The following is a 14,629-nucleotide window of genomic DNA, read 5'->3' on the forward strand; positions in this document are numbered from 1 at the left end:
GGCAGAACCTGTGGTGGGTAGAGGAAGGTGCTGCAGGGACCACAGCCCAGCCCAGTGCAGACCCCCAAGGGGCTCCCAGGGACTCAGGGACTAAGCACAGGAAACCTGGGGAGCCACAGGGACCCTGACGTTCTGCCTCTGGGCCAGCACCTTCGGGGCCACTTGGGGGACTGAGGCCCCATCTGCCCCCTCCGCTGGACCCCGTGCTCCCTGACGATGGCTCGACCCTGTGCTCCCTGACAATGGTGTCCAGGGTTGGGGACTCCCCACAGCCTCCGTGGCTAACGGGTCTTTGCTGCAGGAATGGAGGAATCTACTTCCCTCTGACATGCCTCACCTCTTTCTTCTTTCGTTTCTCCTTCTTTTCCTGGCTCTTGGATTTCTCCGTCCCCAGCAGACGTGTCTGAGAGCGTGTGCATGAAGTGGGGCCCACAGCCATCTACTCCGGGGACTGTGATCCTCTTTGCAGCCAAATGTTGCGGGTGGGCTTCTGAAGCCACTGCAACAGCCTCCTAACTCAGCTGCCTGAGTTGTTTGCAAGGCTAGGAAAGGCCGTGGCTCTCTTAACGTTGGGCCTGAAAGGGGGTGTCTGGGTGTGGCTTCCACTCAGGACACCCCCTCAGTCCCAGAGACTGCGGGACCTCCTGGGAACTCAGGGTGCCCCCCACTCCTGTGGAGAACTCTGAGCCTCCTTGCAGTCACCAGGTCAGCAGGCTCCACGCAACATCTCCCAGGCCACTCCCCACCCGGAAGGTGCAGGTCATCTCGCTGGCTGAGGGTCTTCCTGCCACCACACTGTGTTCGTTCTTGTCACCCCAGGTGCCCCTGCGGCAGTCACACCAGCTCTCAGGTCCTGGAATCCCTCCCTTCCTCTGCCCCAGGACCTTTGCAAGTCCTATCTGCACTACCAGGAATGTGTTCCCCACCCAAGCCTTCCCTGGAACCTCATTCCCCAGATGTCCACAGAAGGGTCCTGATATCAAGGAAGCCCTCCCCACCTATCCACACAGCCTGGGTCGGGCTCTCACAGAGCCTGTGTCTTCCTTGTAGAGTGCCACACATTTGATGTGATGACTTGGTTAATGTCTGCCCTGCCCCACACTCTCAGCCCCACTGGCAGTCCCTGCGTCTGGTGTCTGCTGACTGGTGGCATCAGTGATAAGTCATGCAAAAGGATGAAGGTGGGGGAGGGGGAGGGAGGGAGGAAGGAGAGAGAGAGAGGAGCAAGCTGCCCTTCTTCAACTGTGCATGTCCAGAGGCGCGTTCACGACAGGCGGGGGTCTCTTCTTAGCGGGGTGGGATTGGCATGAGTCCTGGGAGATGGAGCCGTCATGAGGTCACCCAGCAGGGAGGTCCACAGAAACTCCATCCACAATACAACCAAGACCGGGGCGACAGAGGGAGACTAAGGCCCACATTCACACTGCGCGAAGATGGGGGTGACAGGCGGGGGCCAGCCACATCCCAGCCCAGAAAGGGGAAGGGGAGCCCAGACCACCCTCAGCCTGTGCTTTGCTCTACAGCTGCCGGGAGAAGGGAGCGGGGTAGGGAGAGCCGCCCTGGAACAAGTCCCAGGCTGTTGGATTCTCTGGTGTGCCGCCCTTCCTGGGTGTCTGGCAGAGGTTTGCCTCGGCATCGTCGCTCCTCGTGTTGCTTGGGTGGCTTTGTGGATCCTGCTGAAAGCCGGCCCCAGGGGCTGAGCCCAGGCCGGCATTTGGTCATATTTCGGAGTGGGTGGCAGAGAGTGGTCCCTGGAGGGTGAAAGAGGGCGCAGCTTCTGTTCTCTGGTGTCTTCTCAGAAGAAAACACGGGCTTTAAAATTAAATCCATGTTGTCCAGAGCGGGAGGCCAGTGGTATGGGGCCGGGCTGCCCAGAACCTCAGAAGCTGCTGACCCCACACCTTGGGATGAAGAGGGGGAACCAGCCCCAGCAGGGCAAAAGCTGGATCCCCACAGGCTTGGAATCCCAAGAGTCAGCTGGCCACAAACACCCTGCACTGCTCCCCATCCCACCTCTGGGACCCCCAACCTGACTAGGGCCCTGGTATGACCCCACTGCAGCCTGGAGGGCTTGGCCATCCGTGCTGTCATCACCCGGCCACTGACCACCCTGGCCTCACCCTGTGCAGTTCCCGGCAGACCCTGGTATTCAGTAAGTGTTTGTGGGATGGACGACCTTGACCTTGTGTGACCTTGGCTGGGTGCCTTGCTCCCTGGTGCTGTGTCCATGCCACTGAATGATGTCACAGGGCATGCTGGCCAGAGCATAAGGACAGCAGCAGACGCCCACAGTGCCCCGTGCCAGGCACTGAGCAAAGGGATCAATGCGCTGCCTTTGTCCCCCTCCCCGAGCCGCTGCCGTCACTCCCATTTCACAGAAACGAAGACTGTGCTCAGAGAGGGGCCACCATTCCTCAAGGTCACAGAGACAGGAGGCTGTGGTTGGGGTTTGCACCCCAAGACCAGAGTAGGTGTGCACAGGGCTGCTGGTGCACATCCTCCTTGCTGGGCACATGCATACCTGCCCCACAGTGCACGCAGAGGGTGCTGGGTCCCTGAGGTTCCATGCCTGTGGCTCTGGTGTGAGGACAGCAGCGGTTCCCCTCCCCACCCTCCGGGGCCACCTCTTGGGGGCAGGCGGTGCCAGGCCTGCCCCCAGGGCCCAATCCTCTGTACCACCCTCTAACACTGGCTTCAGGTCTGCAGCAGCCACCACCAGGGGGACGGAGGCAAGGGAGGCTCCAACTGCATGTTTAAACAGTTGGATTTAATTTCTCTCCGGACCCTTCTGTCTCTTGTCAAGTTTGTTTAAAACTAATGGAAGCAATTATCTAACCACGGAGAGATGTGTGTGGCAGGTAGTGGCTGTGGGTTCTAGGCACCAGGCGGTCCCATGTTGGCCAAGGATAGAACAGGTGCCCTCCTCCCCAGGAGGATTTCCCTCCCGTGGCACCTGCTTTTCCACACAGGTGTTTTCTCCCCCAAGAAACGACTCTTTTGTCCCCGACAATTCTTTCTGGGGCCACAGCATCCCTAGGGCCCAAGGCAGCAGGCTGGTCCGTGGCTTCCCTGCAGAAACCCTGCATCCTGAGGCAGAGGTGGGAGGCAACACCCCAGTGGGACCTGAGGGGCCATAACCTTGGGGATTCCTCAGAGGCACCGCCTGGGGTCCAGTTCACACATCAGCTGCAAAATGTTCCCTCAGAATGTGCAAGTCAGAAGCTCCCCACACCACACCACCTCCATCCCCCACCAGGCTTGGCATCCTCCCAGCCTCGGGAAGAACCAACCCTGCTGGGCGAGGGTGACAGATCCCTGAGGTCGGGTGGCAAACCCTGCTCCTCCTCCCACCACCTTCACAGCAATCCTGCTCCTCCTCCCGCCACCTTCACGGCAGTCCCGCTCCTCCTCCCATCATCTTCATGGCAATCCCGCTCCTCCTCCCGCCACCTGCACGGCAATCCCGCTCCTCCTCCCGCCACCTGCACGGCAATCCCGCTCCTCCTCCCGCCACCTTCACGGCAATCCCGCTCCTCCTCCCGCCACCTGCACGGCAATCCCGCTCCTCCTCCCGCCACCTTCACGGCAATCCCGCTCCTCCTCCCACCACCTTGACGAAGGCATGAAACGTCCCTGAGCCTCAGCTTCCTCATCTGCAAAATGGGCCAGTTCCACTCGCCAGTGCTGCCTTCCCGTGCCTGGCAGCGCACCCGCTGCATGGAGACTGCAGGGACTGGGACGGTACGTGTAATCTGCATTCGGGCCGCAGTGGCAGCTTTTCAGGGCATTGTAGGTTTTTGCTGGTACATCGAGGGAAAAGTTTTCTGGGAATCCATTGGATTTTAATTCTCTCCTGAAGACTAAGACAGAAATCAGGAGATCAAAAACAAATACGTAAGAAAACTAAAATACATAAGAAAACTAAAAACTAAACTTCCAGTCGCGGCGCAGCTACTGGGTTGCTCGCCTTCCCGCTGGGTGGCTGCTGACGCGGTCTCCTCTGGGGGCTGTTTCCCATGGGGAGGGAAGTGCGGGAGGTCCCGTGAGGATTCTGGGCTGAGCACAAAACAGGACAGAAGCCCTCTTTCTGCCCTCAGCCTGACGGGAGCCCCGGAGCAGCCACTTCACCCCTACTTCACCCTGACCAGGTGCCTGATGCTGTCTGGTCCCAGGACACCAGCCCTGGCCTCAGCACATTCACCAGTCCTGGGGGGATGCGGGAGGACATGGGAATCCCAGTTACGAAGCCAGAGAATGAAACAAAAATGGATGAAGTGAGGGGAGGGGTGGGGCAGGTTACAGATTTCCATGGGAACCAATATCCCAGCCAGGCCTGAGCACTGGACCAGAGCCAACTCTGCCAGAAACCGCCAGTCACAACCTCTGTGTCCAGTCTGGAGAGTCCAGAGTGAGGGACCTGGATGGGGCTGAGGCACCAGGTTCCTGCCTAGAGGAGGCTGAGTGACAGCGGGCTTGGACCCCAGGCCCACCTCAGAAGGTGAAACTGGAAAGACTGCCCAGTGCTGGCCAGAGCCAAGGTTCAGGCAGAGAGCAGGCCACTCCCGACCGCTGCAGAGGCGAGGGCAGCACAGGACTCTAAGCACCCACAGAAAGTTCTATAAGTAGCCAGGGGCCTCTCCAGCCGACGCCTCAGGTTCAGACTCCAACCACGTTCATAGAGAGGCAAAGCAGAATCCAAATAAGTCTGTGCCAGGCAACAGCATGAGAAGCATCCTCTCTGCACACAGGGACACTCGGTGCATGCCGACACCCACACGTACATGTGCACTTTTCTGTCGTCCTCCTGGAATGCATTTAACCTTGCAGAGAGAGGCAAAGACTCCAAAAATTAAAAAGGAAGCAAGAGGAAGGAAGCAGGTTGAAGAGGAAACAAAGGTGAAAAATAGATTGGAATGTGTTGAGGTTAGTAAATGTCTCAGCATTGTTAGAAAAGCTGGCTACGGTACTGCCTCTGAGCTTCCCAGTAGCCAAAGTGAAGAGGGAAAATGTATTTAGGCAATTCACAAGGAAAGACAAACAGGATATGGGGAGGAGTCCCCATCCCAAGACCTCAGACGTCTCTCCCTTGGAGCTGCCCTACACACTCACTTGCCATTTCTATAGCATGGCAAAGTGTTAGTAACATTCTGAGTGGTGTTCACAGGTACCCACATTTCAGAGTTTCCAAAGTGAGTGTTCATACACTCAGTGCTAATGTTCTATGAATGCCCCTGGAGTCTCAGAAGACCCGCCTTATTGCTCTTTCCTTATGAAAGAGGCCACAGCCTGGTGGGGCACAGGAGCAGGTATTGAAGGTTCTGAAGTTCCTTTCTTCTCCTGGAATGCAGGTTCCCCCCAACACTGGGGTCTCTGAATGACCCCCCATCTTCCCGGCCTCTCTCCAGGAGGGTGTGGGCTAGCGCCATTTGCGTAACCATGTCCTGACACTTTGTCCCCTGGGCTGCTTCCTTTTCTGCCAGTGACAACTCCTGTTTTCCTCCTGCTTCTCTGCGGATGAGGACTCAGAATCGCAAACACTAGTGGGCTGAATGTTCAGACACAGAGGCAGTGTTTGGAGCAGAACACCCAAGTTATGGTTAGACCGAAACAGGATGTTGGCACTGCATCTTGTCACAAAGCCCTGGAGCTTTCTCATGATTGGACGGGGCCATGTCAGACATAGACAGAAAAGGCATAAAGATCTTGGAAGTGGCTGGGCGCAGGGGCTCACGCCTGTAATCCCAGAACTTTGGGAGGCCGAGGCGGGCGGATAACCTGAGGTCAGGAGCTCGAGACCAGCCTGGCCAACATGGTGAAACGCTGCCTCTACTAAACGTACAAGAATCAGCCAGGCATGGTGGTGTGTGCCTGTAGTACCAGCTACTCGGGAGGCTGAGGCAGGAGAATCACTCGAACCTGGGAGGCGGAGGTTGCAATGAGCCAAGATGGCACCACTGCACTCCAGCCTGGGCAACAGAGCAAGACTCCGTCTCAAACAACAATAACAACAACAAAAATCTAGGAAGCTGGTGTGCAGGGGCCCTGGTGCGGTCCCCTGGGCCTCACTCCCCCAGGCCACCCACGGAGCTGCCTTTGAGGGCCCTGTCGTCAGTTTCATCCAGGGTCTCTCCTGCAGGCAACGCCATTCACCTGCGAAGTCCTTGGTTCACATGGCCAACGCCCCCGCTGTTTCCTGCCTGGCGGTTCAGACGATGGTGGCCCATTCATTCTCAAAGCAGCTTCAACGCTTGCCTGAGGTGTTGCCAAAGCTGTGTGCCTGTACTTTTGTTTTAACTACAACACTGTTTAATCCTGAAGACAACACAAACCCTCCTGCTGCTGTCAAATTGCATTAGTTTTATTAGGAATTTGCTTTTAGAGAACAAAGGGGCTTATTTGTGTATTTGTGCTCCTCTCTCAGCAGCCACAGAGCTGTCATTTTTATCTTTGTCAGTGACAATCAGATGTCAGAAATGATTGGTCCACTAAGTTGCTGCTGATTTTAACCTGTTTACCATTGGGCAAACAGTACTATAAAAGCAGTTTGGAATTTTCCTGTCACTTGAAAAACAAAATGTAATGATTCCGTCCTTAGAGGGGGAGTAGGTCTGGGGAGCCGCAGCGGACCCTTGCCTGGGTTGCCGCCGTCCATCAGAGGAGCCACCGGGGGGCCCTGGAGTCTGGAAGTTTCATTGCTCTGTGGAACCAGACAGGGTGGAAATGCCTGGTGTCATCACGTTTAAAAACATTTTCACATGAAACGCACAAGTGGGAGGTGCCATTGGCTGGGAAGATACCTAAAGTGAACTATTTGAGACGAGGGAACAGACACGTTATTTATTCTTTCAAGGCAGGCAACAGTAAAAGGTGAACGCGAGGGGAAAACACTTTATCTAATGTAACAGTGAGTCGCCTTTTTTTTGGTTTCTCGAATAAATAGTAATTAAATCATGTAAGCTGTGACAGCAAAATTGCTTGAAAAACCAATCCTCCCACCATAATTGCTTAGATACCCACATTTTTATAAATACTAGGTAACTTTATCTGTGGCTTTTATCAGCAGAATGTGACACGGGCTGTGGGCGCGTCATAATTTACCATGGCTGTAGGTGACAGTTGCAAAAGCACACGTCTAAAAAATGCACTAATGTGTCCGGATGAATCTGCGCCTCTGGAGGTGTCTTTTTCTGCATCAGAATTAGAGATGGCCGTGGTGCTGGAGCTGTGAAGGGAGGTTGGCAATCTGGTACCTAGTAGTTAATGTTTTGGAAGTGAAGCAATGTGCAGCACCCAGCAGTACCAAGAGACTGTCTGCCTTCAACTCGGTTTCCAATTCACTAAGAAAGCACTTGGTGGGGCCAGGGTCTGCCCTAGCCGCATCTGCCCAGCCCACCCCAAGGCAGTTTGTAGGCATTAGTTCTGGCTTAGTACTAAAAAGGACCAGAAACACAGCAGAGCCAAGTTCTGCTGCCAGAATCCACCTGCCCTGGGGAGAATGGTACCCAGATGCCAGCTCTCTCTTGCTCCTTCCTTGTGCTTAGCCTTCTTGGGGTGGAAAAACAGGTCCATTAGGGGCTTCACAGTCTCCGCTGACAGGAAGATTTGCATAGGCAAGAGTAGGGGGAACCGAGGGCATATTTTTGAGGTGGAGGAACCAAGGGCATATTTTTGGGGTGCAGGGTACCCACTGTGCTGCTCTCCGCTGGCAGGAGGAAGATTTGCGTAGGCAAGAGTGCGGGGAACCGAGAGAGTATTTTTGAGGTGGAGGGTACCCACTGTGCTGCTCACAGACTCCAGCTGAATTCGGAGGTAATAGCGGCGAGGGAGAGATGCATTTACGGAAGGGAGTGCAGCTGTGTTGTAGATAGAATGGAAGCTCCGCGTTGCTTTGTTTTTCCCTCCTTTTTAAAAGGCCTCTGGCTAATTCTCTAGGGGTTGAGATAAAACATACCACCCTCTCAGGAGGTGCAGAAATCAGTGCAGACCTCATGCCCCTGATGCCCATGGGGGGCCTGGAGAACGTCCTGCATGGTTGCTGCCATTGTTACCACCGTTCTGCTGGCCAGGCCGATCCTGACTGTCTCCCTCTCCTCTTGCAGTCAAATTCAGCAGCTGTGTGGGGACCAAGGGGACGCAATACGAGACCAACAGCGTGGACTTCAAAGTCGGGGCAGACGGGACAGTCTTCGCCACCCGGGAGCTGCAGGTCCCCTCCGAGCAGGTGGCATTCACGGTGACCGCGTGGGACAGCCAGACAGCAGAGAGATGGGACGCCATGGTACGGCTGCTAGTGGCCCAGACCTCGTCCCTGCACTCTGGACACAAGGTAAGGTGTGACCGCCCAGGTCTGCACCAGACTTTAGATGTCTTAGTTCCTCCTGCAGGCCCCGGGCAGAGCCTCTGCCAGGGCTCCCTCAGGACGGGCAGTCACCTCCTCCTCGGGCTGTGCCACTCAGGTCATTGCCAGCCGAGCACCTCTGTCCTCTGCACGGACCTGAGACACGGCCATCGTTGCAGGAAGGCCCCCCAGGCAGGTGCACAGGCCCCACACAGGTTCAGACACTATGCCACGGTCTTGACGCTCTTCATATGTTTTTGAACAAGGGGCCCCACATTTTCATTTCAAACTGGGCACTGCATATTCTGAAATCTCTCCTGCCTCCCGAAGTTTGTAGCCCACCAGGCCCAGGGCGTTCTGAAGCCTGGAGGGATGAGAAGCAAGGCAGAGATCATGTGGTTGGAAGGGAGCCAACCAGAGAGTGGGGAGGGGATGGAGAGAAAGAAGAAGAGAGAGGAAGACAGGTGAAGGGAGACAGGAAAGGAGAGGTAGGAGAGGGAGAGAGAGGGAGGAGGAGAAAGAGAGAAGAAGAGAGGCAGAGAGAGACAGGAAAGGAGAAGAAGGGAGAGGAAGAGAGGGAGAGAGAGAAGGAGGGAGAGAGATGGCAGGGAGAGCGAGGAGAGATGGGGGAGACAGAGAGGAGAGGGAGAGGGAGGGACGGAGGGAGAGAGAAAGACAGCTTCCTACAGACATAAAACATCTACTGTTCAGCATCCCAACTGCCCTCTGACTCTGCCTCCTTCTAACCCAGCTGCCTGGCTCACCTGGGTGACAGGGAGGACGCCTTCACTATCCCCTGTCCTGAGAGCTCCCTTTCATCCCCGCATATTCCAGCAATCCAGCACCAGGCTCCTGAACAACCTGTGTTCATCCCCCAGTTCCTAGCTGTTAGGTTCCCTGTGCCTTATGGGGAAGTGGCCAGGTCCCATTCACCTTGAGTGTCCTGGCATTGGTTGCAGCCACTACGCCAGCCTTAAGGTGTGGAGGCTGCTGAAGAAGCTGCAGCCAGGAGGGCTGTGGGAGGGTGCTAAGGAAGGCCAGCCTTCATTCAGGTCCAGCTGTTGCAGCTGCCTGCCTGAGGGGCCACAGTGGTGGAGAGAACGTGTGCCAACCCCTCCAGATCCCCCCCAGGTAACATGAGGCCTCTGTGGGGTCATTTGAGGTATGGTGAGCAAAGGAAATCACCATGCAAGGCGGCGGCCACTAGCCATCATGGACACTCCCTCGGAAAAGGGACCTCGAGAAGTAAAGCATTAAGCAGAGGCAGCCAGATTCCTTTCTGTGGGTTTTCCCGGAACCTCAGGCCTCATGTGCGGTGTAAGCCTCTGAGTGGGACACAGTCTGCAAGTTTCCCCAAACTGTCTGACCAAGGAACCCTTCTCCGTGGAAAGCTTGCAAGACAGGTGTGCCAAGGAACCCACTTTGGGAAGGGAGGGACCTGTGTCTTCTTCTGACTTGTTTCTTAGATGGAAGTGGAGGTGGTTTAGGTTAGAAAAGACAAAGTGTGACTCGGGTGGACATTCTCTCTGCGTGATGAGCGGACCCCAAGGGGGAAAGGAGGTCTTGAGCATCCTCCTGAGTGTGTTAAACCAGGCAGCAGAGTACGCCTCTAATGGCAGTGGCCCCCAAATCATGAGCCCCACCTGTGAGTCCTGAAGAGTCTAGGATGGTGTATGTCATTTTTGTTCTTTCCTGAGTGATTATTACACGCCACGGCCGGTGAGCAAGGCAGGCCCTTGGATATCCTGGGGACCCTGTGCCATGGGGGCCCCTTCCCTCCAGGAGCTGTAGTGGGACACTGACAGGCAGGGACTCGCAGCCCCATCACGCCTGTGACTTCCAAGCTGTCCCCAAGTCCCCGATTATGATGCAGAAACTTGGCACCTTGTGAGCCGAGAGCAGAGCCCCTGAGAGCCTGTCGAAAGCCTCCGGTAAAGTCTCTAATTGAAAATATAATGGCACCTTTTCTTGGGCATGTTAATGAAGCGATTTCAGATTTAATCCCCTGATCCTCTGAGGAAGGGGCAGGTCCAGCTGTGGTTGCTGCTAGACAGTCCCCGTGGGAATTGCTCCGTGACCCACGCCAGGCTGGCGCAGGGAGCACCCAACCAGCGGAGCAGGGGACGCTGAATTCATGTCCCAGGCTCAGCACACCCGGGGGAGCCAGGTGTTAAATCAGGCAGCAAAGCATGCCTCTAACGGCAGTGGCCCCCAAATAGTGAATCGTGAGCCCCACCTGTGAGTACGGCGTTTGTCGTTTTTGTTCTTTCCTGAGTTGTTATTACAAGCCACGCCCTGGTGAACAAGGCAGGTCCTTGGGCAGCCTGGGGACCCTGTCCCATGAGGGCTATGGGGTCACTGTGGGGTGCAGCCCTGAGACCCTGAGACATGACTGTTGCAGGGCGCAGTGAGCAGTCTCCGCAGCCCAGGAGACCCGGTCCTCCAGCACTTGTGTTGCCAGTGGTTCCTCTCCTGACTTTCTAGGACCCGCTCAGACCTTGCCCCAGGTGGTGTTAGCTCGTCTAACTCTCTCCACACCCCTGGGAGTGGGTGCTGTCACATCACAGTCATGAGGGTGCTGAGCATGTGACCACAGCTCTGTGCTGCATGGGAGAACGATGTGTGGGGAAGGAATGGAAAAGGACTTTGCAGGTGTGGCAGAGCCCGGCATGGTGCAAGAGCAGCCGCCCGGGGTGTGGGTACACGGCAAGGCTTCTGCGACTTACTGGCTGGGTGTTTGGGGAGAATTCACACAACTTGGAGGTGAGCTGCTCTGGAGAATGGGAGAGTAATGCTACCCACGTCCCAGCCGAAGGGTGTTGATATTTCATGAGGTTACGGAGGTCGGGGGTGGAAAATAGCAACACATATGGCTGTCATTGCCTGGTTCCAGACTTCACGGTCCTGTGCTTATCACAGCTGCTGGGCCTCACCGGGTGGCATGGGGGCAGGAGGAGGCAGGCAGGGAGTGGAAGCCACTGTGGGACACTGGGTCACCTGGTTGATGTGCCCTTACAGAGTGTGATGCCAGCCTCTATTGATGATCAAGGTGACACCTGATTGCTGGTGTCCTGGCCGCCCGCCAAAAGCAACTGTACATCTGCCCCAGTGTGATCTGTCACCTAGGCCTTGAGCTGTGCCCGTCTCCTTTCATATTCAACATCCAGCACTCAGCCTCATGACTGGGCACATGAGGAGGGACAAGATGTAGAAAGAACAATAGAAAGAAGTAGCAGAAAAGAAAGGACCCACAGGGGCCAGGCACGGTGGCTCACCCCTATAATCCCAGCACTTTAGGAGGCTGAGGTGGGCGGATCATGAGGTCAGGAGATTGAGACCATCCTGGCTAACACAGTGAAACCCCATCTCTACTAAAAATACAAAAATAAAATAAAATTAGCCAGGTGTGGTGGCAGGCACCTGTAGTCCCAGTTACTTGGGAGGCTGAGGCAGGAGAATGGCATGAACCCGGGAGGCAGGAACTTGCAGTGAGCTGAGTGAGCCACTGCACTCCAGCCTGGGTGACAGAGCGAGACTCTGTCTCAAAAACAAACAAACAAACAAAAAACAGACAACAAAGAAAGGCCCCACAGAGGCTCCAGAGCATGGGGCGATCAGACAGATTTTACAGTAACTACACTTACTATCTTTAAGCAAATTAAATAGAAGACTTTGAGAGATAATTAGAAGGTATAAAACAAATTATTAATCATTGGGCAGTTTGGAACTGAAAACTAAACCAAACAAAATGAAGAACTCAATGGATAGATATATCTGCCGATTTGACACAGCTGAAGAAAGAATTAGTGAAGCAAAAAATATCAAAAACATTCATGCTGTAAAGCATGAAGAGATACACAGAAGGGAAACACAGAAGCAAGCGTAAGAGATATTGGAGAAGTAGTAAGAAGGTCTAACGTGTATATTTGCAATATGCGGGGGAGAGAGAAAACGGAGCAGAAGTAATATTTGAAAATATAGTGGCAGAAAATATTCCAAAACTGATAACATTCATCTAGGCATGGATTCAAGAAGTCCTATGAACTCTATGCAGGAGAAATATTTCAAAAAACGGTACCTGGATGCTTTATAGTAAAATAGTTACAACCCAAAGACAAAGAGGAAATCTCAAAAGCAGACAGAAAAGGCAGAGTTCCTTTGAGGGAGCGACGACTAGGAGACTGACTTCTCAGCAGGAGCTGGGGGATTGTTGGGGGGTTAGAAGACAATGGAATGGTTTTTTCTTTTTTTTTTTTTTTTGAGATTGAGTCTCGCTGTGTTGCCCAGGCTGCAGTGCAGTGGCGCGATCTCAGCTCACTGCAACCTCCGCCTCCCAGGTTTAAGTGATTCTCCTGCCTCAGCCGCCCAAGTAGCTGGGATCACAGGCGTGTGCTGCCATGACTGGCTAATTTTTGTATTTTTAGTAGAGATGAGGTTTCACCATGCTGGCCAGGCTGGTCTCGATCTGTTGATCTCATGATTCGCCAGCCTTGGCCTCCCAAGGAATGATATCTTAAAAGTGCTAAAAGAAAATAGAATTCTATCATCTGGTAAAACTGTCTTTCAATAATTAAAGTTGAATGAAGAGAAACTGAAAGAATCTGTCCCAAATGATGTTCTTCAAACATAATAAAACAATTTGAGGCGAACACTCAGAAATGAAGGAAAGAATGAAGAGCTGGGAAAAGGCCAAGTACGCAGAAAAATACAAATGAATCACAGCAGTGTAACGTTTCATGGGTGTAAATAGAGAACTCGAATTCACAGCAAAAACTGCACAAACTTTGAGAAGGGATAAATGGAATCAAAGAGATGGAAGTTGTTTGCGTGTTTCTCAGAAATGATGGAAATAACAAATTAGTATCACTCCTAAATAAAACAAAGACACTTGTTATAAAGTCTTTAGAAAATCACTAAAAGAGTCATAAAAGTCTATAAGTAGTGACATAATAAATGGAAAAAAACAGAATAATAAAAATTATCAAGCCAAAAAATACAAAAAAAGAGAAATGAAAACGGAAGAGATGGGCTTTACCTGTCTCTTTGAGTAAGATGGCAGATTTGCAAATATATTTGTAATTATAGCCAATGAAAATATATTTGTTGTAATTTTAAAAAATAAATTGACGGATAAAGATAAATCCAACTGTATGCAGCTTACAAAAGATACGTCTGAAAGGTATAAAGCTAAAGGTTAGCAGTAAAATCTTAGAGAAATAAATACCATGCAAGTATCAATCAAAAGGAAGCTAGTGGACCCTGTTAATATCAGATGAATAGAATCTGAGGACAATGCATTCTCTTCAAGGAGGAACACCTCATAATGACAAACAATTCACCAAGAAGATACAGGAATCCTATATTTGTGTGCACTTCATATGACTTCAAAATATTTGTGCCAAAATTGATAGAAATAAAAGGAGAAATAACTATGCAATCAGTGATCAATTTTAACAAAATTTCTTAGCGAATAATAGAACAAGCAGAAGATACCAGTAAGGAAAGAGATTAGAATCACACAATTAACAGGTCTGGCTTTACTGAGATGTATAAAAGCACAGAAACCAACCACTCTTAAATACACATGATTTTTAAGTATAGACAGAACATTTACAAATATTCACCAAGCAAGTCCCAACATACTTCATAGCCTTCAAGCAATTCTCAACATACTTCAAAGGTTTAAAATCAAAACATAGTTTGTTTTCTTAACTCAGAGCAAGTAGACTAGAAATCAGTAACAAAGAACATAACTGGAAAATCCCCATAGATTTGGAAGTTAAGTAAAAGCCTTCTCATTAACCCTTGGGCAGAAAAAAAAAAAATCACATGGAAATTAATGAATATTTTGAACTGAGTAATAAAACCACTGGGATGTAGCTAAAGTCATGCCCAGATGGAAATATTTAGCCTTAAATACATATATTACAAGATAAAGAAGGCAGAAAATTGGCTGGGCATGGTGGCTCATGCCTATAATCCCAGCACTTTGGGAGGCCAAGGCAGGTGGATCACCTGAGGTCAGGAGTTGGAGCCCAGCCCAGCCAACACAGTGAAACCTCATCTCTACTAAACATGCAAAAATTAGCCAAGCGTGGTGGTGCACCCCTGTAATCCCAGCTGCTCAGGAGGCTGAGGCAGGAGAATTGCTTGAACCCAGGGGGCAGAGGTTGCAGTGAGCCAAGATCGCACCACTGTACTCCAGCCTGGGCAACAGAGCGAGACCCTACCTCAAAAAAAAGGGAGGGGGGAAAGGCAGAAAATCAACAATCCAGGCATTCATCTCAAGAA

At 52.4% G+C, this 14,629-nt stretch overlaps 1 protein-coding gene across 1 annotated transcript in view; it reads left to right on the plus strand.

The window, feature by feature from the left end:
* The window catches only part of CDH4 (cadherin 4), a 681,345-nt gene that overhangs the window by 480,868 nt on the left and 185,848 nt on the right, over positions 1 to 14,629 (plus strand). The window contains exon 3 of the mRNA XM_033186955.1: positions 8,100 to 8,326. Coding sequence (XP_033042846.1) covers positions 8,100 to 8,326 — 227 coding nt within the window. The remainder of the gene's footprint in view (positions 1 to 8,099; positions 8,327 to 14,629) is intronic.

The sequence above is a fragment of the Trachypithecus francoisi genome, unplaced genomic scaffold, assembly GCF_009764315.1.
Source record: "Trachypithecus francoisi isolate TF-2019V2 unplaced genomic scaffold, Tfra_2.0 Lachesis_group21, whole genome shotgun sequence".
In the NCBI taxonomy this organism is placed as follows: Eukaryota; Metazoa; Chordata; class Mammalia; order Primates; family Cercopithecidae; genus Trachypithecus; species Trachypithecus francoisi.